The sequence below is a fragment of the Folsomia candida genome, unplaced genomic scaffold (assembly GCF_002217175.1).
Source record: "Folsomia candida strain VU population unplaced genomic scaffold, ASM221717v1 Fcan01_Sc006, whole genome shotgun sequence".
Taxonomy (NCBI): domain Eukaryota; kingdom Metazoa; phylum Arthropoda; class Collembola; order Entomobryomorpha; family Isotomidae; genus Folsomia; species Folsomia candida.
In genome coordinates, this window is record NW_019091198.1 from 4827744 (window position 1) to 4853521 (window position 25778).

Below are 25778 nucleotides of genomic sequence, written 5' to 3' on the forward strand. Positions count from 1 at the left end.
CATTTATACCATTAAAAGATTTAACATGAGCCTGAGCCAGAATGTGTCGTTGGTAACACAAGAAGAGGAAGAAGAAGCATCGCCATAACACACTCTATAGCTTACTCTCTTCCTCAAACCCTACTGTTTAAGAAAGTGCGAGATCAGCACATTTCCGTACATTGTGGAGGATGACGACGCCAAACAGGGGAATATGGCACAAAACTCCAAAAGCCATCCTCCTCCAGTTCTCTAAGCTGCTGCTGCTGCTGCTGAAGCTAATCCTGTCAGGTTTCTTCAGACTTGCTCGCTTGCTGTTCTGTGGTCACTGGCTTTCTTCCCTCGAGTAATATAATAATGTTGATAATTTTCCAAGTAGAGTCAGTAAGGATTGGGAGAATGCAATTGTTTGAGATGTGGAGATTGGAAAAACGATCGTTTATCGTTAGGATTTATTGAATTTATCAGCACTTTTGGTGACTGGGGGTTGGAGAGACGCGATGGTCAACATAAATGACCAATAGTAAATCAATGGTCGAAAACGGGAAGGACGCATTTTTTATATGTGCTTACCCCTGGATGAGAAGAGGACGGTTGTTGCAGCACACCAGCAGATGAACAGCCGTGACAATACCACTCGAGAACGCTCACCAACGAGTGCTCCGTCGCACCTGGACATGCCAATGTCAAGTTCGAACCCGCCTCCGTCACCACCGTGTCCGTCTGGATCGATTGCACGTCTGAAATTCACAAAACAAAGGTGTAAATATAATTAAAAATCCGACACCCACATAAATTACACAAATCTCAAAGACATTGAATTAAACAAGCAATATAAATTGAAGAGAACTCGGAGAATAGATGAAAAAAATCAGAAAACACGCCATGTCATTAAAGCTTTGTTGGCAAGAGAATATAACCAAACAACACCATCTCCTCGCTTTGCTTCTTGCAAAATGGGAGAGGAACCAGAGTCATAAATTAAGAGGAATGTCCATTGTCTATAATCTGCATTCAGCCAATTCAGAGGATTCTCTTTGGATTTACTCAATAAACCGATCAGAGTGAACACACGAGACGAGCAGGAAGGGGAAGAAGGAGACATTTTGCTCGCTCTCTCTCAAGTATCAGTTCCGTTCAGTGTCTCAATCCCACTCTGATCTTGCAAACGGAGAGCGGAGAAAGTAGGGGTTTCAACAACCACAACATACTTCTCCTCCTTCTCCTTAAACTGAGAAACTTTATGTACATAGATAAGACTTTAAATTAAGCAGCAGCAGATCCCAATGCAAACAGAGATGATGAAGAAGAAGTTGTATAGTTCAGAATAGAAATCTTAATTACTGTGTGCGCAAGCTTGTCTTTTTAACAACAGAATTCGTCATGAAACGCACAACCATCGCTCTATTTCACAGTGATAATTTCATTAAAATGTTTTCCTCCATGATGATGATGATGATGGTAACTGAAAAGTAGTAAATTTTCCACTAGTTTATGTGTCTATTAAAAAAGTATGTACAACATGTGACTCAGCTGAGACAATGGACACGAGAGAACTACTCGCGTTGTTATTTCTATCATCGAAGTCTCGCATTATTTTCCTTGGCTCTCTGGACACATTAGAATTGAGTCTTAACTCAGCTTATCTGCTGCAAGTAGGAGTCGGAGGAGGAGGAGGCGGAGAGATCACTGGTGGGAAAGAAGCTGGCTCAATATGCCAAAGAGCAAGTGAAGTAGAGCGGAAGATTAAGACTAAGCAGGAAGAGGCGCAGTGTGTGGTGGGCAATGGTCAAGCTCGTCTGATCGCCTCTCTGCTACGACGACCTCTGTTTTACGTGTTCGAGTTGGTCCCTTTATTTGCCTTCGGCCTGGAAAAGAGGAGCAGACAACAGTTTTTCTTGTCGCACTCTCACTGAATTTATTGTTCAAGTTAACAAAGTAAAGAGAGCTTAATGACATTCCCTGTTTGCTTCCAATCGCGGCGGCGGCTGCTGCTTCTGCTTAGCGGGAGAAACTAGGAGAAAGTGGAAGGTATCATGCTATCAACTGCCAGCCAGCCAGCCAGCCAGCCAGGCAGACCGCCTGTCTATAACAGCTAGAATGACATCCCTGGGACTTTGAATCAGTTAAATCGATCCCACGCCGCTTTACATCCCATTCGCGGAATATTGCATTACAAAAGTAGTGGCAATTCAATCTCTGGGATAACTTTGAGCAAAATGAGAGAAAAGACAAAGCAATTTAAATGAGTTTCTTCTCTTTTTTTGCTTAAAAGTGTACTTTGGTTGATGAGATTATTATTAAAAGTCAAATGCATAATACATATGTAAATTATTATGCATCAAGTGGTGCTAAACTTACAAGTAATAAAAATTGTAATTGCGTTTTTCGCAGATACAAATAAAGACTCTTAGGGAAATGAGGGTGTATTGGGCATCGGGAATTCTTGATTTTGCGAACTGCATATGTACGGCCACCAGTGGAACAAACTAACGGGCAGAGTAATTCGACTTAACTGCTGAAACATTAGAGAGTCGTGTCCCTTGTATTTGGTCGTCGCTTTCTCCCTCCTGAAGGAAACGATGCAGAACAAATTCATAACATTTAGAGGAAATCGATTAGATTGCTTTTCCTCTTTAGCCTATAACATGCATTGCAGAGGAGGAGGAGGAGTAGGAAGAGAGAGCGTTCCTTCACATGACGTTCCTCGCAAGGCGTGTTGTTTAGGAGCACATTATTGTGTTCTTCTTCTGCTGCCTGGTTTGTGACGTGGCTCATTTTCTTGCCTGTTTTTCACCCTGTCGTTATCCTGCATGTCTCACCACTTGAGTGAGATTTTGTCAACTAACAACTTGGAGCAATCCCCATGTATTTCTCTCGCCTAATCCTAATCGCACAATGGCCAATGGGCCCGTACAATGGAATGAATGAATGTGGAGCTCTGGCTGGCTTGGCTCCTCCGAGCTTTCATTTTTTTCATTGTACGATGACATTGTATCCAACTCAGCTTTAAAAAGCCTTCACGACGACACTACAGATTTTTAGATAATCAATAAATACTGTGCACAATAAATGCAGAGCAGTTTGTACGATAAGATAACGACGGAGAGAGAATCACTCCTTCTTGTCCTTCTGCTTCATTGTCATTTGTCGGATGGAAACGGGCACAATGTCTCCTCCTGGACAGCAACAGCAGCAAAATGAGCACACGCAGGCAGGCTCTCAGAACAAGAAAGCTGGGCCAATCCTTTTAGATGGCTGATATGTATAATAATGGCACATTAAGTGTACGCCATTGGATAATTTTGATGCAAAGCATGACTGACTGGCATTGCCAAAATGCTGCATAACAGTAATTTAAGAGAGGCAGAGGAAGAAAATAATACGCTGAAAAGGATAAACAATGCAGGCCCTGTTAGAAACAGGACGCGAGTGTCTCAGCTTACACGAAACAATGCATCTTTTTTCCAGGGTATTGATACATACAAACTTTTCTTGTCTGCAGAGCTAAATTTAGTCCTCGCACAAATGACAATTCCCTACAAATTCTTTCATTTCGTGCAAGTACCTCTTGTGGAAAGGAGAAAGTTATACGAGGACGTTCTAAAGAAGAATTCACACTCAAAATTCAATGCAAAATAATGACGTCGATTTCAAGAAAAGAGATTGCTCTCCTGGATCTGAATCCAATTTAGTCCAAAATACTTTTTTTCTCGAAAAAATTAAAGTATTATTCATTCAACAATAAAATACTGTCTGACAAGATATTGTTGTCTCGAAGAAAGTGTTTCGCATTTTATGGGATATTTGCAAATCTAAAAATAATAATACTTATTGAACAGCCTGATATTAATCATCACACCCTCCACCCTGCATGCAAAGTAGTTTTAATACCAGCATTGGTGCAAGTGGGGCTATGGCAGTTATTTTTCACGCCGCACTTATTCCCGAAAATAAAGCTTTTACTTTTCCAGCCGACGAACTAACTAATCCAATGAAGGTATTACGTATACGTTGCATATCAGCAGCATTAGTGGTAGTCATCCTTCGAAACTCTTTGATTGATGACTTGCCCAGTATCAAAGAAAACAAAGAAATTATACAGTTCAGCACGTCACTTTGTCATTTTCTTGTCACATCTACCCGTCCACTGGTCTCAGCTATCACACTCCCTCCGTCGTCCTATTCAACTTTCTCCTTCTCGGCAAACTCAACTTTCTCCTCAACAACCCACCGCCACCACCACCGTCAGTCAAACTATTATATGCAACCCAGGAGCAAAGTAGTAGTAGCAGCAGCAGTGAAGTTGAAAATCTTTCAAAGTTTGTGTTGCATATCTCTCCATTCAATTATCTCTCGAGTCTATGGTCTGCAAGGAGAATAGCGATATGATGATAAGGTACGTAGGTCCACACAAGTTTTATTATTGAGAACAAATGCCACCCACTGCTTACTGACCATACAGGTGGAATTAAAGTTTCGCTAATTTTGCAAAACAAATCCTACAGAAGGCTGAGACGAAGACAAGCTGTTTCTTCCGTTGGTGACGACTGTGGTTGACATTACCAATTTGGGGATGGATGTTCCCTCTGGATTTCATGCCCCAAGTAAGTTTGCATCTCGTCAAAAGAAGGTCCTTCCAGTCCGTCAACTTGACTTATCGTTGGGCAGCAGGAAGAAGGGAACCAAAGTAAAGACGTGAGTTTGTACAGGTGCAAGTTCCATGAATTATAGAAGTGCGAGTGTTGCTTTCTCCTCCTTCTCGCCATCATCATCTCTCCATCCCGAGAGAAAACTTAAGTCTTATTACCTCTGCTAACAATGAGTGACTGGTTGGCTGGCTGGCTGGCTGGCTACTCCGTGTTGAGGACTCGTACGCGTAGTCTGGACTCAGCAAAGTTTGAAACTTGGTGGTGTGCGTTGATATTTCCCTCAGCGCGAGGAGATGGCAAGCCGAGCCAACGAGGTCGCCTGCATCACCTTCCTCTTTATTAAGGCACAATGTTTCACTCAGTCCGTCAGTCTCCTTTTTCCTTCTTGACTTTGTGCTGGAGGAGGAGGTGGGATGATATCCGAGTGAGTGGTGGCTGTCTAACTAAGTAACTAACTAACCACTCAAGCGAAGAAAACAGGGACTAAAAATCCCACCTCCTCCTCGATTACATGTCTTAAAGGCCATCCGCTTTGTCTCTATCAGGGGACTGTAATGAGTGAAAGAAAAGACGAGATGCCGTGCGTACGAGTGTGTGTGTGTGTCCTGTCCCTTTCCATTTCATGCTGTGATACATTTTCATTTGCCTCGTTTGCACGCCTTGACAGGAAAATGATGATCTCCTTCAGATTGTGTGTACTGTATGGCGAGCTCTTTCTCCAGGAAAAGTGGAGTTGTTGTACGCACAAACAAACACACACACACACACATGTCGTAGTTTTGCTGTAATCTTATTAGAGAGCACACATTATACTTAATGTTTCGTGTGTGGTGGGTGCATTATGATTATGCTAAGCTCCTGCTTCAAGTAAAATCATCAAGAAAAGTAAACTTTCTCTCTCATGCGTTTCCCAGAGATGCACAGATAAATAGAGGAGAGAGAGATAGCAGTGGTGGTAGTAAAGCACAACAAATATACGTACACAACATTAGACAACGATGATGCGCACTAGGAAGATTTGCATTTTTTGAAAGCAACTTTGCAACCCATTTGCCGAGACACATTGTACATCAAAAAACTCTCGTGAGGAAGCAGAAGATGCATATGGGTTGCATAAGAAAATGGAGGAGGAAGCAGATACACTGCTCCGTACGGCTAATGCGAAATGGAGACAACAACGACAACACAAGGCAACCACTGACAGTTGACAGAATTGTCCACTAAATACTTTATGTGTCAACATCCGAAAGACGTATAAAACTTATAAAACACTATTTGACGACCACATAATGGAGGCCGGACGAATAAAAAAGTGTTTTACTGTCAACCAACCTCCTCCACTACTGGACCGGATTTTGACTGCACTGAGAAATAAATGGACTGAGTGAGCAAGAAGTGCGTAGCTTGTGCAGCAAAGCCGCTATTTTTTTGTATTAAGAAAGTCGAGTTCCTTTAGCTATCAGTTGAGCCAGTCGGCCTAGTCCACTCTCATGGCAAACTCTGGGGCTTCATTCCTCAATACTCGCTCCCTCATGCTTACTTACTTACTCTAAAGAGAACTTTTGATGGCCAAGCTTTTGTCTCTTTTACTCCATCGAATGTGTCATGTCAGAAAGGAAAGTTTTCCAGAAGAGAGGAGGAAACCAATTCTGTGCCCAGAGCTGAAGTGGCAATGGACTCAAGTGGACGAGTATCTTTTGTGGGACATGGGACTCAACGGGAGAGGATTCAAAAGTATCGTGACTTTCGAGTAGAATTTCCATCATTTCAAAACTATTCCAATACAGCATAAATTATGACGGGCAGTCGAAATATTTTAGCACGCTTCTATTTGGCGAAAATTCCCAGCGAAAATCAAAGTAAGGATGGTAATAGCAAGGCACAAAAAATATGCATTCAATAAAATCCCCCGAGGCGGAGGACAACGTGAATCAAGTGAAATGTGGGTACCTCCTCCTTTTTGTCTAACACTTAACGCCGCTTCGAGACGTATTTACGGTAAGAAGTTGGATTGTTGGACATAGGAAAAAGTTTAGCTGGAAACTCGTAAGTGTGTGGTGCTGAACTGGATAAGCAAGATGTTCGCATGGAAAGGTAGTGCACAGGACAGTGAGATTTGCAGAGAGAGAGCAACTTTTCTCTTAATGTTGGTGCCCAATATCTAGGAAGGTCTTCCAGAGAGACATTTTCATATATGTAAGTATGTTGTGCAGTGCAATGGAAATGATTCGCAGACCAAATGAACCTAATTTTCAAAATTCAATATTGAAATGCAAACACAATTTGTCTCAAATTCTAGCCAAGTTTTTCAGGTATCCATTTATTATCATTTATTATTGTGAATGTTGGTTAAAAAGTAACAGTTTTTATCCAGTTTTTATGACGATGCACATATTATATTATCAAGGATGGCAAAGTTGTTCTACACGGATAATTGTAGGCTACGTATATAATTCCCCTTTAAAAAGTCTGTGTTTTGGGGGCTTAGAATTAAAGACTTGTAAATTTATACTACGTCGTAGATTATTGGCAGAATTTGTACTCAAGTCTAGTTGCAAAAGGGAGAGACAGGACATTACAAAGGATTTTAATTGTTATGATGGATCTTGCGGCCTCTAAAAATTATAAAAACCCAAATAATAAAATCTCCCCGTTTCCTTCATCCTTTTTAACTACCGTCTACCTGCTGACGCTCCTTTTATAATGCCAACTGCCTTTTAAACCTTTAAGCGTTCAACCAACCAGACACACATTTTTGAGATGGACTTGGACTTGAACCACAAATCTGAATCCTTTTCGTTAACTTCACCCTTATATTCCGTGATTATTTCAAGTCGTTGAATCAATCCAAGTTAGTTGCCTCAGCAAGTATGAGACCAATTATTCTTTATCTGCAGGAAATAACAGTCTTAATCTTTTTGTGACGCAGGGGCATTGAGCTGGAATAGAATTTTGATGCTTAATACCCAATTCACCGTGAAGGTTTAAGAGTGAAGTCTCAAAAACCTTTATTAAACCTCCACCACGTAAGCACAAGGTCTCTCTCCCTCTCCATCCACACAAGCAAGTGAGTACATATATACATACGTAACCGTCGTAATACCACAAAGTTGAGCGGCTCAATCAACTTAATTTTTTTATAAGTAAAGCTGCGTCAAAGTTGGAATTTCTGAGTGGTCAAAGCTATAAAACGAGGCCAATTTATGAATTCCGAAGAAGATTGTTGCACGACTAATTCATAAATGCAGGAGCGAGCAACTTGTTTTATTCATGGCTCATCTCTCTCTCTCTCTTTCTGCATCTTTATATATGTCTCTCAGCTTTATGCCGTCTTTCCCTCGCGACTTGCTGTACTTAGGCCAAGAGAAAACATGACAAATACTGCGACACTAATTGCTGTCCATCCAATGCATGTGATTTACCCTCACTTTCGACATTGCCTAATATTTCAGACGCTAATATCTACAAATGACGTAAGACACGCAAGACTAGGCTTCCAAGAGCACCAAAAAGTTGAATTCGGAGAATTGCCCCTCTCTTTCTCCCCCTGACTTAACATGTGTGTCTGTATCTACTACTTTGTTATACTGAAAGTAAGACTCGTACCATAAGACGAGTATAATAACGCCAAGAGTTTATATCATCAAGACGAAATTATTGTTTTCATTCTTCCCATGAAAGAAATGTATCTGGTTATTCCGTCCGTGTCGTGTTTTCCCATTAAAAGTGAAGATAAGCACATTCTCATATGAACCCCCTCATTCTCACACAACATCCCAATTTACTCACTCATACTTGGTCTACTCGGTTGGTCTGATGGATCAGTTTATGTCTGTCTGTTCCGGAGTTAGTTTGAGATTGAGTAGGAACGAAGGGCCGAAAAGGTAGCCAGCTATACGAGGAAGAAGAAGAGCACCACACATGCACGCATGGATTGTTAGTATGACCAATTGAGTTAACTACCCTGAGAAGTGGAACATGAAGAAACAGCAGGTATTAAGGCATTACTCTGCTCGAGTCTTCAAGGGTCCTATTCTTTCAAGGAGAGTCGCTCACCGTATGTTCTTCTCGGTGTGCACCTCTTCTTCTTCCTACTACCGTCAAGAATCAAGAATTTATTATCACATCTTTCTCACTCAGGTAGCCCCTGTACGTACAACAATCACAACTGCTGCTCCTGCTTTTTATCCCCACAAGAGCTTTCCTACATGCACGCATACCCTTCTTCTTCTTGGGCAATTTTAAGGAACAACGGACCAAATTGTAACCAAAGCAAGGTGTAAGAAGTGTAAAAAATTAATACGTACGTATATGTTTTTAACTCTACCTCGTGGTGGTTTGATTGGGAAATCCAACAGAGTAAAGTATGCAAGAGGTAAAAATTACTGCATATGCTGAGAAATCAGCAACCTTACGAAATAAATTTGTCGTAGTATTGCATGATAATTTCCAGCTGGTTGTTACGTTTATGTTTCACCATCAACAATTAACCAAAGGTAAAATAAGCAAGCTATCTAATTACCACATTTGAGGGGTAATAGAATAAAGATTGCGATAACCATGATAAGCTAATCCTAAAGTGCCTTTAAAAGTCAACCTGTTTTATATTGGTAATAATGCATTCATAAAATCTGCGATATTTGCAAGAGTAACACACATAAGAGAAAAGTAGGCCACATAGGAATTCAAAAATTAGCACAATCTGCGATAATCAGGACTGGTTACTCCGGGTTTGGGTTACTCCATTTCCACATTTCCCACAGATACATGTCCGTCCGTCGTTATGCAGCATTTTAATCTCACTCATTGAGTGAGCAGGGTCAATAAATAAATGAGAAGAGGCCCCGAATGAAAGACACTTTCAGTGAACAACTACTCTCGTTTACATTTAAGCTCGTATGTTTGAAAGCGGAAACTACACCAAGTTCGGTCCCATGGTCAGTCAGCCAGCCAGCCAGCTAGCCAGTGAGTGCAGATGGAGGAGGATTGGTTGTTTAAGGCTTGCCGAGCCACATGAGCCACATGGGACTGGGTTGGAAATGGGATCAAAATAATGCATGGAGGAAAGTCAAGTCAAGTGAAGAGCTAAATTGGAACGGAGGGAAATGTGCAACACTCTCACGAGTCAAGATCATGAAGATGATCATCATTTCATGACCAGTAACAGCAGAGCACGCACAGATAAAGATCGGCCAGGCCAGGAGAGAGTCGCAGCTGCACCGGGTTTTCTCTTCTCTGTTTGTGTTATTATTACCAGGGCGCAGAGGAGCAGAATCTCATCAGAAATTGGAATGGTCACTATCTCTCTCTGCCTATTTTCCCCGTGGCTCACACACAGGTCAAGGCAGATCAATGGCGAATGGCGACTGTTATCCCTTAGAGCCCATTCTCTCTCCAAATTTAGGCGGCTACCAGTCCCAGCCGGCATAACAAATGTCAGACAGAGATCTCTCGCCGTAGCTCCAGAACCAGAGACCCATTCAAGTAAATCTAAGCGAGAACAATTGTCTCAATTCTCAATAGGCATACATTCGCCTCCTCCGCTTCCGCCTTTAATCTCCAAAGTCAACCGGATTCGGGACAAATTTGGTTACGCAACAAAGTTATGTTCTTCTGTTATCTTCTCGAAATGCGGAAATCTCTAGTATGCAACCGCATGGAGAGAAAGAGGAAAATATTTCCTCGCTCTCTCTCTTCAACAACGTTATGTCATGTTTATTTTTAGGCATTTTAGGCAGAAACAGAGAGAGAACAACGCTTCAATTCAATTCATAGTCAACTAATTTGCAATGCCATCAAAAGTCGGGAATTGTAGAGAGTGGAAAATGAAAGTCGGCCAATGCAATTTGTGTTTGGCATGTTAGGTGGCTTGGTTTAGTAGTGTTGGAACTTTAGTGGTGGTAGTGAACCACATCTGGGTTAGATTTAGGCTTCTTAGCATAGCTTGACACATACCCACTAAAGAAACATGACATTCATTCCTTCGAGTCTAATGCCAAATACCATGAAAAGAGAAAGTCAGCCACCATCACCACTGTTCAGTCAATTGTAGTCACTGAAGAAAAACGAAGCGGAAAATGAAATGCATTTTGCATGTCGTTCTGAAGCCACATTTGAACTATATTATTTCCAAAACTATGGTTTGTCCAAATATTGTGGGCCAAATGTCAATTTTCCTTTTGTGCCAATGGCACGTCATGCCTTGCTGTAACTTTGCCTCTACTTAAATTTGTAAATTTCGCATGCTAAGGCGACTCCAGTACTACGCACTAAAAACACGCTCACACATAGACGTAACTACTGGGTAGATCTACGTCGTATTAAGCTAATTAAAAATTCAGGATGCAAATTCAATCAGTTAATGATTTCAAGAGGAGTTTAATTTTTTACCACATTGGTTTTTATGGGTTGCCAACTCCCAATAAAAATTGCAACGACTCATCTCACACATGCATTATTCGTACCAAGTGGTGCTTAAACGAGCCCAAGATGAGAAGAGAAGCCGACAGTCTTCAGTGAGTCTATTTGAGCCCGATAAAAGTCCCCCAAGGTCCAATTTCATATTCATCCACCGACACATTCAGCTCAACCAGCATCAAATCAACTGTTTTCCCCACTACTACACATACATAAATGTCCATTCAGTCAGGGTTTCATCTGACCAGAAGAAGAGTAAAATCCGAGTCTATTCAAGATGCTGCCCCTCTATTTTATTTCCTCTCATCATGTTCACTATTCAAATTCTCAACATTTGTAAATTTGCACGGTTCAAATAAACAAGGTTATTCTTCCCTTTAAACAAAGCCATTCCGGATTTGCAGCAGGATGGTGAATTCCAGCTGAAATCTCCATACGGAGTCGTATAGAGCCCTTTTTCGAAATTGTATGTATCTTCTCGTGCCTGAACAACTATTGAAAAAACAAGTGAGTTCCGAAGTATATTGGCTCATTTTGCATTAAAATCACAAATCTTGCAGTGGTGGATTCTCCGTTACATACAAAATATGACTCTCCTAACTTGTTTTATTGTCAAATTCTTGGCGTCATAATATTTACACACAATGTTGATGGTAATTCTCAAGTTAAACATTTACATGGATCTTGCAACACCACGGTGCGAGAGGCAGTGGTACAGACTACATACGTGCCACACTACATCCACATTTTGTTCAGAGAATGACTTTCGGAACAACCAACGAATGCCCGAAGGATGATTGTCCATCCATTGGAGTCAATTTTCTCTTTCACTTTCATTCACTCCACTTCACTTCCCTCCGCTTCAATCTCTATTTTGGAATTCTGGGCTTGCATTAAATATTTATTTATGCATGGCATCAATTTCTCATGTGTGAAGTTATTGGCTTCTGACATTCATCCACGACTATGTATGTATTCATGCCTCAAGAGAGCTCGCTGTTTTCCATCCCATTCGCCCGGCCAGTCGTATACAAATGTTTAACCTGAGTCGAAACGTTGGAAATTGAGCAAAAACTGTGTACCAAATGACAATAAATTGTTTCAAGAAGAAGCTTATGTAGCTACCATCATCTAGAAATTGACAGAAACCAGCAAGTTTGTTTATGCCATTTCTTGGTAAGCTCTTACTTTAAAAGTCACTTAATGAACCTAAATCCTCCTAGTTCACGGAACATGCAAATGTTTACGAGGGGGAAATATACATACCTAATTGGCCCGTTTTATAGCTCACAATTTAAAAAAGCTCAAGAAAGTTGAGTTAAATGATTGAGTAATACGCTTAATGAATTAATCGATCCGCACGGAGACTAGACTGCCAAACAAGGCAATAAGAAAACTATAAACTCTTTTATCCCGTTGTTTGACAACTTCAACTCACAAACCCGAATCAAAGGTTCGTCTCAAGGTGTATCAAGAAGAAGAAGAATAAGAAGCAGAAGGAATTGAAGGAACGAATTTTCCTATGTCCCAAGAAGCAGAGGTACTTGAACTGTCTAGCTCAAATTACTCTGCCCACAGAAGGAGGCAGAAATAAGGGCTTGAGCATTCCAAGAAAAATTCTCATTAAATACAACACAAGCACGGCGCAATTTTACTTGGACCACAATCAACTTCAGCTTAGCATCCAACTTTGAAGAGCTCCGCAAGCAGAGCAAAGTATCATCTCATCATTACCAACAAACCAAACCAATAACAATCAAGACTCGTCGATGAACTGCTACAAGTACTTTAATGCACTGCTTATTTTACTGGATGATGAAACTACCTTCGAGACCAGCACGAGATTACTCTCCTCGAGAACTCGTCAATAGAAACTAAATCTATTTCACTTTTTATCTTCATTTTACAACTTCTTTTACTAACTAACAACAACTAACACTCGTTTTATGGGTATGTGCCGTGTCACAAGTTCATCTCACCAGCGGGTGGAAATAACTCTACAAATTGGCAAAAATTTCCAATGGAGACGGGAATTGTCTGGTTTCCACAAAATCTCTCTCTCTACCATTCTCTCTCCCGCAAAAATATTCAAAGGGACAGCCACGTCAACTTTGCTTATTTATTTATGTGGAGTACATAACATAAACGATTTAAAGGAATGATATATATGGACAAGAACTAGAGTCCAAATAAGTAATAAGCGTAAACCCCAAGTACCAGATTTTTTTCCATTTATCTATTTTACGAGTGTAACAACAAGGAATGTGCACTTCTTTGAACACTTGCTTCGTGAAAATAATATTCCACAGTAATCCAACCAAGTATGTGGAACAATTCGGTATCATTTCCAATTTCGAGGGGATAAAAATGGATCAAAATAATTTTTGCTTCGATTAAACCCATGTTTATATCAACCATTTTTCACTTAACTCACGCACATCCAACGCAAACTTGCATCATAGCCCCTTTTCCTCCGTCTATGCCCTTTCTTCTTCCTTAGGCATAAAAATGTTTTCTTTTGGATTTTCAATCTCATTTCTCAAGATCGAGGCAAAGTACGGAGGATGCTGAAAATTCAAGGATAGAATATTTCTTTCGTGATATCGCGAGATCTGATAATATTTACTTTGGGCTCAATACTTTAGATTCCGGATTTTCTTCCGAGAGTCTCAAGATAAGCAAACTCGAGGCAAGATTGAAAACATAGCAAAATTTCTCCACATTTTCTCTCTATTCTAAGAGGAAAGTGAAACCATGGGGGGAAATTGTATTTTGAAAGGATCATCGTATAGGGGCGTGAAAAGCGGTTATGCGATTACATAACATTTCATTTCCAATTATATAATCTCAATAATACCATTGTTCATTAAAGTTTAAGTAAAATCATCGCGATGCATATTCATCCAACTTTGTGGTGGGACTGCGCATACATATTTCTTGTCAAAACATTTCAGCCACGAGTGGATGAACCAAGAAAAAAGGGAAATACAGGGCAAGATAATATATCCTCGCGTTGTTGTAAAGGGAGCTTCTTCACTGCTGAGATTCTATCTCAGCAAGTGCCTCAAGCATCACAGGAGACGACTTTATGTCCCTTGATACTGCTGCAGTCAACATAAAGACAACGACGAGGCAGCATGCAGACATAAACGGGAGAAATTCATGACACTCCAGAAACTCTGAGGACGAAGTAAACTTGAGATTCCTTCTGTTTCCTCCTCGTTCTCTTTGGACCATTTGTATGTTGCGATAACTGCCGTGACACCTAAATGTGGGACTTGACAAGAATAATATGCACAGTGGACACATAAAAATGTGTTCAATAGAATGCTTCTGATATATGAATTAAGGAAGCACCTTGAGTTTGAACAGAGATTTTGACAATTCGTAATATTGAAATGATGACAATAAGGATAATAAGACAGAGAGGAATATAAACTTGCCACGTTGCTGATGTTGCACCCACAACGGAATATATACTCCGTCCCGGTCTATAATGAACGTTACTTTCATGAACAACGATGTCATTCTCATTCTGTGAATGTGTGACCTAGTTCTTCTACTTGTTTAACTCCATGAGAGAAATTCATTCCACGCAACAACAAGATGAATTACTGGAGTAAACCATTACAGTGGAAAAAGTATTCACAAAAATTCAAATTATATTATGATTTCATGATATTACGTACAGACACGGCCCATTTCACAGATGGTGATTGGGGACAGAAGTGAAAAATTTAAATTGACGGCCAGAAACGAAACCGAATTTCTTGTGTATGTGAATAGACAATAAGATAACCCAGTCAGTAGTTGTGCCTTTGCTATGGGCTCCCGGTGAGTGTGTCATTTGTTACGGTGCAATTTACAATTTCCATGTAGCACATCAACACAATGCATAAATGTGAAATTGCCATAATGGCTCCGCATAGTTTTTGTTCAGACTAAATTAATCTTGCATTTCATTTTTTATTTGTTCCGGTAGCTAGAAATTATTAGGTAGCAGGGAAGAGTGGGTGGTGGTTTTGGTGGTGTCATATCAAATCATAATGGAAATCGGCCTGTATGAGAATGATGATCAATTTGTTCTGCATTGTTGACACGGTTTAAATTTATAGTTTGAGTAATAATATTCCAAGTAGTAAAACTTGTCTGCAATGATTTGGACGACTTTTAGCTTTGAATTATATTTTGAAAAATACGCACAAGTATCATGAAAGAGTTGAGTTGCCGAGTAGTAGTCGTAATATAAACGCGTCACTTAAGTATCATTCAGGGTAACGAGCAATGACAATCTCACGACGACGGAAGATGAGAACCAGTTCGGTTAGAACAGGAATTTCTTTAGGCAGGACGAAATATGCATGTACATTTTGAGGAGCTTGATAAAATTCTGTGCGATTGAATGTAATGCAATAATTATGCACAATTAACTATAATTTGTTTCATCAAGTGACACGGGCAGTGAACATATTCAGGATTTTTTTATCTAACCTTTCACGGAGGCTGAATTATACATACGCAAAGCAAGAGCTACTTAATACGGTGAGCAAATGGACCAAGTATGCCATTGTCTCTCTGACTGATATCATCATACAACTCTGAGACAATTGCAGCCACTTCAGCAGCAGGTTCCTATTTACATTCATTCCAAGTTTACAAATAGCAACCACTACCAGCTCATGAATCTCAACCTACCTACTTACTTGTGCATTTCGCTATTTGTGCTTCGTGATTCTCTCACTTTGACCACGCAAGCCATCATCTACCTGAAATGGATCACGGCTTGCTTTTCATTATTGTGGTGTTGCCTTTGCCGGAATAAATTGAATTCGTGCGAGAAGGAGAGCAGCAGCAGAGCACTTAAGTAAAACTCGGACTGCACTCTCCGAACCCAGATGGACACGACGGGGCACCTTTTTTGAAATTTGGACACGAGACAGGTGCAATTGTTGAGATCCGTATTATCAGTGGATCTTCATTTTCTTGGTCTTCTTCGTGGCTTCCCTCTTCTCCTCGGTCCATTATTATTACTGGAGCAGGAGAAGAAGTAGAGAACGAGGACAAGTAGGCGAGAGAGCGAGGAGATGGTTTGCTTGTTGAAGTCGGAGTAAACAGAATAATATTCAAGCAAGAGACGAACGGTCCCTTGGGAAATGTACAAATGGAAAATATTACTGGAATCGGGCCATTGTTAAAACTATTACGAGGGGGCATTATTGTCTTATTCAAAATTCAGAAGTGAAATTGAGCTTCCGAGGAGGGAGCAATTGTATCGCAATTCGCTGCCTCACTCAAAAAGATGAAATGGAATCCGGAGTAGAGCAGGAAAGTGAAACGAAAATGATAATGTGACCGACATACTAAAAGAATAGGACAAATGCACACAACTTTTGTGAGGTACTTACATACATACACTCGTCCAGTGTGAAGTCTCTTAACTTCACCTCGCATTGCACCAACATGCACATAGCAGAACTTTAAAAAATGAAACTTCACTCTCCAGTCCGAACATCTATCTAGTCCGTCTTATGTAAAATGTCTAAAATATTTCAGCAAAGTGGAAAGGTGTTCTGTGTCTCTGGGAGGCACAAAAATAATAAGTTGAGAGTATCCGAAAATATGTACATACAATTGTGCAGTATCAAATTTTAATATTCTCTCTACGACGCTGTCTGCAATTCATAAGGAGAATAACATGATGTGCGTTGTACTCCTGCTCCTTTCTCCATAACTGACACCCTTCAAAATGGAAAATGAATTTCATCCATCTCATCACATGCATTATGTAGAAACTCTCATGTCTTGTTTATCAAATCTGCAAATCTCTTACAACAGTAGCTTTCATTCCGTACAACTTTTGTGGTCCTAACACAAAACAGAATGTGTTTTCAAAATACTTGGATGCATAAAGAATGCCCTGTTTGCTACTTACTCCAGGGCTGTGTCTCTCTTCCACCATCCATCGCATGACCGGATGGTTGAACGGAGAGATCGCAAATTTCGAGGAATTTTTATATTAAACCTGCTAAACCATGGGATTCAATGAGTATGCGAAATTTTTCATCTACAAATATTCATCTTTTGTTGTGACGCAGTAATACGTACCACATACATATGTATGCATCTTGTAGATATGTGCGAACAAACTGTCATGTCTTCACCACCACCAACCCCCATTCTTCCATTTAGTCAGCAGCATTGTATTTCTCAAAGTTGGCAAAAGGCATCACACACCATGAAATGAAATGAAATGTGCGATGATGACTTGGCTTGCACGACAAGTTCGTGAACAAAAATCTAAAGTCGTGAGCAGTAAAGTTTAAATCAACAGACAACGTGTTTATGAAGTGTTTATACGCAGAAACTCTGTCCGGTTTTTATACGCGGATTATTATACAACGCAACCACCGAATATTTATTTGCACAGATAATGTGGTAGATAAATGTTGGAAGGAGCTCAAGTATTTTGTCGGCACACAGGAGTGCATGGTATGATATGCTTGGAAATAATGAGTATAATTCTAGTCAGTATGGTTCTAAGTGTTCAATTAGATAATTAGAATCATACATACGCGCTGATCATCCCCAACAACAAATGTTCCGTTCTTTCATCCCACTTCTTGTGGCAGTCTTCTCCTCCTCAATTTAAAATGCGAGCTTAATTTGAGGTTATCAAAACCAATTACATTTTAAGTTAGAATTTCATCGATAATGACAAGTACAGGCTCACCCTGAAGAAAAGTGGACCTCCAACAATTCACTGCGGAGAGTGCTTCTCCTCAAAAACTTGAAACTCTGTTCACGTTCAAACTCTTTGACATTCAAATTTACAATTTCAAATGTACAATTTTTAATAAAAGTCTCCTACGAGTTGGATTGTGGAAAGAAATTATACACCACATCGATTAGGTTCTTGTTCCTGAATTCATAAATTAAAATGCATTTAACACTACTCGCCTCACCGGCCGACCGACTTCTTCTTGCTTCTTGCGATAATAAGTGGTCAGTGGCATCTTACACAACAACGGTTACGCTTTAGTACTTAAAAGCAGTTAGTTGGTCGTGATTAACCGAGCAGTGAGTCAAAAGTTGAATTGAAATTGAAGTGTGAATGTGATTTGCATATCTGAGCGGTCCAAGCTAAATAGCCAGCCGAAAGAGAGCCAGTGGTGTTGGAAAACCAACTGGACGAGATCAGCAACAATTCAAATGAAGTGTTCAAAAGGTGATTATCATCATCATCTTCATCATGTGTGATGCAATATAATAACCCCGAGGCTGAGGACCAAGAAGAAGAAGAACGAGATGAGAGCAACATCCAAAATTTCGAATCTGAATTGAGATTAGCATCCAGATAACGGTGAGAAGAGAATGATGATTCCAGCAGCGTGGCCTCAGTCCAAAGAATTACATGGCACATTTAACTACAAAGGCTTCTCGGCTTCGCTTCGTTGGGAGCACAAGTGACGGAAAGGGGAAGCTTTGCAGCGCAGACCGCGTCTGTATTCAGGGAGTCAGAATTAGGCCCAGATTCGAATATATCTACTACCACACCACTTCCACCACCACCAACGACCCACCGAATAAACTGACGGATAAACTGATGGAAGAGTTTAACGGGGGGTCCCAATCAACTTTGATTTCCGTGCTCTAGTTTCACACATCGGTCTTCCAACCTCGTCGTGAATATGTAATCCCAGCTCTCAGATCAAACGTGATGGGAGAGTCAGACATTTGCATATATTTTTCACTCTATAACTTATTGTTCGTCTCATGTGCGCATTAGAGGCCATTACATAATTGCCACTTGGTCTTTTGATATTCTGGGAATTATGTAGATAATTGTCACCACATGCATATATTCAAGGTATAGTTTTAATGCACCATTTTTCTGTCACAATTATGTACATACTAGTAGTTTTTAGTAGGTTGCGTAATGACCTTGTATAAAATATACCGTGTTTAGCATTGGAATTTTAGTTGATGTCATAAAATGTAAATTTGTACATGGATGTCCTACATATACGTAATTTAGAGTAAACGAAATTGCCTTTGGACTCCAATCTCATGCATACAAAATATCCGAACCAATTTTGTGAGGTGAGCATTTATTGTGATAACGACTGAACTAAATTCATCTAATGGGTCGACCTCACCAGCAGAGAGCTGGAGCGATTTTATCATGATGAGCTGTCGGAGCTGCCACTCATTCACCAATTCCGAGTTGTGAAAGTAGACAAGCAATTGCACTCGGTTGGTGGAGAAGAGGAATACCTACCGCACTGAATTACTTGGCTCTCTGTGTTCTACTCGCTATTTTACATGCTACTACATTTCCGACATCAAGCCTTTCCTCCTGCCTCGCTTCAATTCTAAAATGAAATTCAAACACGATTTTTTCACATTGAACCCTCACAAAGTTGGTTGATGGGCCTTTGAGAGTGGAAAAATGACAAGTTGAGGTTCAGAACGGCTGGGTGAATGTAAATGTGTTTAAGAATTTGACTACTGGGCGACGTACGTACGTACGCATTCTATCAACCAACGAAATTTGCGATTGAATCGATACCAACTCCAGTTCCTGATTCTAGATTCAATCAAAGCATAATGGATTCTCCGTGTTTCGAGTTCAATACTCTGTCCAGTAGCCCTACTGCTGAGGAGTCTATGTACGAAACGGTCTCCCATGTAGTCCCTGGGCAAACTGTGTGATGTTTGTAGGAAGCATTTCGTATTAGGAGAAAGCATCCAAGATTTAACTCCTAATCTCAATTCTGGCAATAACCTCCACATGAGTTGCGACGGCCATTGAAACTATTTCGTTCTATTCTAGTCCTCCTGAATCTGTATGAAAACTATTTCAAAGGAGTAAACACAATCAAAATACCGGTATCAGAGTATTGAAAAAACTTGAGCCAACTTTTACTCTCTCTCTCTGTGTGAGCAAATGTTTGCGATATTGTGATGAAATATATACGTAACAACAACGCACTGGGTTGTCTGTAACATTGGTTGGAACATCTGAAGCTTGTTGCTGCTCAGAGATTGCATTTTCTCATTCGCATTTGTTCATCATAAAACGCAACGTACGTAGAAGCGTAGAGGTTATATACGAATACACGTTCGAGAGGATATATGTAGTTATAGTTGGCTTTCGATGCTCATTCATTTGGCACTGCTGCTGCTAACTCCGTGTGGCGCATAACCTACCAACTCACCCCCAGTGCACTGTGGTGTGAGTGCAAACACCGAGCGGAATAAAATTAAGGTCACGAGAGTCGAATCAAGGGAGGCACGCATGGAATTCCAACTGGAGATAAATACCTTCAGTACTCGATCCTCACTATTTTGTCTGCTGCTGTTACACGATGGCGAAGAAAAGTGAAGGAAGGAAGGAAACGTGAGTGGAAATATTGGTCAGGTTAGGTTAGCCGATAAATCACGCTATCAACAACTCATCACGACGCACATTCACCTCTCCTCATTGTCAAATTCATCTCACGGAATTTATTTGACATGCTCATATGCACATAACTTGCAGTTGTTCACTGTCTTAATTACACGGCGTCTTCCTTCTCTCACGCTGACCTTTGAACAACAAGCTGCAAGGCATTCCTACACATTACATCAGTCCACATACGTATTCCACGAATGTGTGTAGGAACAATTTTCAGAACGTGTTCGTACGTAGGAGCAAGCGGTGGTGGTTCAGGAAGCTGTTTTCGCAGAAACACGAGCATAAAAAAGGGCATAAAAATAGAAATGAAAACTACTATGTGCAGAAATAATAATACGGCTTGGCTATTATCTGCAGATGAATTTATCCTTCAACACCAAACGTACGTGGTTTTCTTCTTTCTCTATGAAAATTTTACGTGAATACATTTTCAGAGCACAATCAAGCTAAAGTTGTGTGTATGCGTAGAATGGGATGTATTGCTTCCTCATCCAGCCAACGGTACCAGACGACTCGGTCTGTTCTTTCCTCCTCCTCCCAGTTTCGCAAATTCCGGAGCAACCATGCACCGGATCAGATCAAGAGCAACGAGCGGATATTCTAAATTCCGTACAAATTTTCCAGGGTTCTTGAGGCACCGAGGAGTGTTCAAGTCCTGGAGCCGTAGTGGTGTAGAAGTTTGCTGTGGATGGTGCCACATATTTACGTCAAGTCGTGATCACAGCGAGCAAGGCGGAGGGTAATGACGATGAGGCGACTTTCTCCACCACAAGGCCACTCACCACCAACCAAGTGAAGCAGCCAAAGCTTCCCACTTCCTCTTTGCAGATTACAGAGAGAAGAACAAGAGGCACGCTACATCAGTTTTCTGCACGAATTCCTCGTCACCCCCGTAAACGAAGCAACTCAACGATACAGGACAACCATGCATAAGGCTTGTTCAGAGTTGGAGGCACTTTGTAACCCGAAGCTGCCACTTTCTACCAACTCTTAAAGTCCGTGTGTAGGTACTCCCTCGCTTCTTCGTCATCCAGTGTCACCAAAGACCAGTGTTTTACATCTTTCTTCACTCCAGATGCATGTGTGAATGCTGAAAGTTTGTGCATTTTGCATGTTAATTAATTATGCCCACACATGTAGTGCCAAATTTTTTACTCACAGTTTTAAATAGGAACATATAAATATGTAAAATTAATCAAGAAGAATCAAAAGAAAAACAAAAGAGATAAATGATAGAAAATTTGATATTTTGGGTAGAAAATTAAAACGCAATGGCAGCATTATTCAAGATTTACTTCCCGGAACCCATCCCAACGTTCATCTTTCCATAATTACGAGAACACTACAATACACACTCACACCCACCGGCCTTGTACACCACAACCGTACTTCACACCAGCTGTCTCCTGACTCTAACCGAGTTGCAAAATTGTTGTAACTGAATTTGCTTAGAACTCTGCCTACGCCAACGGCAAGGGTTTCTTGAACTTTTAATAATAAATAGCGATAAAACGTTGTCGAGCTCATTCCAAATGCGGTAATAATTTGGATCGTGTTCCTGTAATTTAAAAACAACTGCTTATAATAAACACATAAAATATAGAACTGGGGAAACCTTTACTGAATTGAAAACCATTTTGGTAATTCCAGTAATGCGAGATCACAGATCACCACATTGCTCATACAACCCAACCATCTTGGAGATTATGGAAGAAGAAGAGTTATCATCACAAAAACCGCACACGCATCATCCACGTTTATATTCTGGTTAGGTTTCTTCCCCCTCCTGGAAGTAGAACGACGCATAATAATCGCAAAAACTGAAAAATTATTGATGAAACGCAGTCGGAACCACAACCAAGCAACCCTCGAGAATCCAAGTTGTTTTAGAACATTGAATTTAAAATCATGATTTACGATTATCTCTGGCCGTAGATAGAGTTGCCTCTTTCTTGAGGAAACGGTTTTCCGTTTCTTGGGCTTTTTATGAATGCAAACGGGGCATAGGGATGGAGAGGGAGGACGATGGTGGATGGATAATAACCGCAGTATAATATTTGATAACCTATTAAAATTTGTGATTATGAATTTGAAGAGCACTTAAATGTTTATTGGATACTAAATGGAGCCGTATGCGGACTTTGTGTGTACGTTTCGCACAAGTCACTTCCAACATCCTGCGGGAACGTGGGGCGTAAATCTGCAAGTGTCTGTTTTCTTCTCTCCGATGCTGCTGCTGCTGCTTCAAATATTCTGCATGAGCAAACGTTGAGCATTTTGGGTTTTCTGCTGGCTTCTATTGCCGAGTGAGTGGAGTGAGCGAGTGGTTCACTCTTCAACCACCTCCAAAGTAATTACTTGATATTAGTCCACCTCGACTTATATTTTACGATGAGATAGTCAAATTAAACTTTCTCAAACTTTCTCTTCCAGATCCGATCTGGTCCTCCCCACGACTGCTTCGGAAGGAAGGACGCCTAAATTTGCTGCTGCGGAGTGGGCGCTGTTCTTCTAATCTGAATTCAGTGCATGCATTCAACTTTTTACTATGCACTATGACCATGTTGCTCCCGAATCTTACTTCTTCTTGTCCTGTGGAATTGCTGTATTTTTTTATCCCTGGTTAAAAACACCTGCTCCAAATGTCCTCATACCTGTTTTAATATTATTCCTACCTATATTGAATTTCCTCTTCTTGCGTAAAGATGAAGGGGAATGGGAGGAGGGAGGGCAAATACTTAGGTGTTGTCTTTCCTGAACCCTTCCTCCTCTTGCGTAATGATTGTTAAAGGGATTAAAACATCAAAGGTGCTCAGATGTAATAATCAAGGGAGACAAAACGGATTTCAAATGTCTCGAAGACGAAAAGACGAATTCCTTCTAAAGGGGGCAGAAGTAGGAGCAGCAGCTTAAGCCGCCAACCTAAGTCATTCGGTTAGAAATACCATGGGCTTCTGCTGCAGATGGCATTTTATTGGATTTCTTTGCTTTTCTCTCCCTCTCTCTGCCCTCGTCATCATCTCTCCTCTTCTTTCCCTGCGTAATCATGACCTGTCTTTGCCCCACCAAAAATCACTCTACAACTACAACTCAAGCGAAAATGAGTGGTTTAGAGTGACGCTCGTATATGTAATACGGCTTCAATTCAGGAGGACGACCGACATTTTCTATGTTGGGATAGATAGATGCACCTTCAAACACGAAAGCTTACCCTGGCTCTCGCTAGATTAAGGTGGGTGGTAAAATATTTAACAAGTCTGGACCCAACGGCACGGTCCACACAAATTCACATCCTCACTTTCATTCACAATAAGTCCCTCTATTTCAGTCCATCTATTTCTGATTCCACTTGCTGGCATAAAACCTTCTAGTACTCTTCCTGTATTTATCTCCTGGGTGATGCACTGCTGCTGCTTCTGCTAAAAAGCATCACGTCATATCACAACCCCACCTTTTTCTTCACATGTACATCCCGACTCTGAAAAATAGAGCACGCATTATTATACAAGCAACGTGGCAGCATCCGTTGTGAAGCTAATGTATATGACATTAGTGAAGAGAGAGGAAGAAGCACAACGCAGCCAGTTTTATTTCCATTTCTTTGACATGCCTTTCGGAAATGCTGAAAATGCAGTAAATCTGAGAATCCTAAAAAAGTGAAATATTTATTTGTATCAGTAGCAGAAATAGAAGAAGAATCAACACTAGAACCAACTCTTCACACAAACAACACATTCACAACTACTCTCAAGCCCCATCCGAAAAACTCCATCCAAAAAGGAGTAGCAGGTACTTATTGTTAGACAGTAAAAGACTGAGAGAGAGAATCTTTTCACTCTTTTTGCCCTCTCTTTCCAATCCTCGCACTTTCTCTCTCTCTCACTTTCTCCCGCTCAATTCAATACGTTCCATACTTTTCAAGAAAATAAAAACACTTTTTGTACCTCCACTTACGAGGCTGACTTGTGTCCTCATTGTATTGAGATAAGTAGTTGGGTGGTGGTGGTGGTGGTGGTGGAAACACTTATTCTCAGTCAGTTGAGATAATCCTCAAGTGGAGAGCGTGTGAAAGGCAGGGCTTGAGTTTTTCGAGAAAGTTAAAGTTGAGACTTTGTCCAAGAACATTGACTTTTGTACACTTCCTTGCACTGAACTTGAATTAAGAGAATAAGGATCGAGAGGAGCAGAGATGTTGTGTACACAGACGACGACCAAGACGGGGATGAAGGGAAAGTTAAGATGTTCCATTCCTGCTGTTGAAACTTCATCGTCTTGTTTGTTGTTGTACCTGCCCACCCACCAGTAAGTAGGTGGGTAGGTAGGTGGATATTTGTCGTAGGAAACAGGTACCACGGGACAAAGCAGCAGGCAACAAAGTCAGCAGTAGTCTTACACAATATCACCTAAGCAGCTTATTGTTCTTCCCCTTCCTTGAGAAAAAACGGGTTACCAAACATGTGCTTGGAGTCCCAATATATGATGTTCCTTTTAACACTAGGTACTATATATTCATAACAGTGGTAAAAGTCACAAAACCACGAATGCAATATTACTTATGTATTATGTAAGAAAACGCACACGAGAATTAACGTCTTTCTCTCTCCACAAAACTTGCGGATTTCCTTGCAAGGTTGGAGCGGAAGGTGGAAAAAAAGAAGGGTCAGCCTGTGGTGGTGGTCGAAGGAAATCCTCCTCGTTGGGCGGAACAAACATTGGCCTCAGGCAGGAGCACACGTCGATGGGGGACCGATAACGTCAAGTGACATCTACAATCCGACACGAAGTCCAAACTTATCAGCATGCAACTCCCATTTTCCCTGCTATTGCCCAATCAGTCTTATCGCGGGTGACGATCCTCACATAATTGTTATTCTGAAGTCGAACTTTTGAATTTCCCTATTGTTTTTTTTTACTCGCACCAACATAATCAAGCCCAAACGCCACTTATTTCCATACATATGTACATATTCCTTATGTTATGGTTTTGTGGTACTGTGTGATATCTCAAAATAATTCTTCACAGTAACAGCACTTCTTATTACACGCGTTTTGAAGGAGCGAGGGGAGTGTGCTGTGTGTTTGACTTGATTAGCACGAGACATTCCACATCCGGGTGTAATAGGAAGAAAACCACCGACCGAAGAAGTAATTGAATGCTCCACACTTTCACCAATGGGTGAAAACCTCACATTTTGAATTTGTGCATATTACCTTTGACTTGGTCTTGAATAGAATGTGCCGCAACGGTTTTTACTGCTTTGTGCATACATCAT

General features: G+C 40.7%; 1 protein-coding gene across 1 annotated transcript in view; it reads right to left on the reverse strand.

The window, feature by feature from the left end:
* LOC110850773 (tyrosine-protein phosphatase 99A) overlaps positions 1-25778 on the reverse strand; it is a 134073-nt gene that overhangs the window by 91793 nt on the left and 16502 nt on the right. The window contains exon 3 of the mRNA XM_022098332.2: positions 553-719. Coding sequence (XP_021954024.1) covers positions 553-719 — 167 coding nt within the window. The remainder of the gene's footprint in view (positions 1-552; positions 720-25778) is intronic.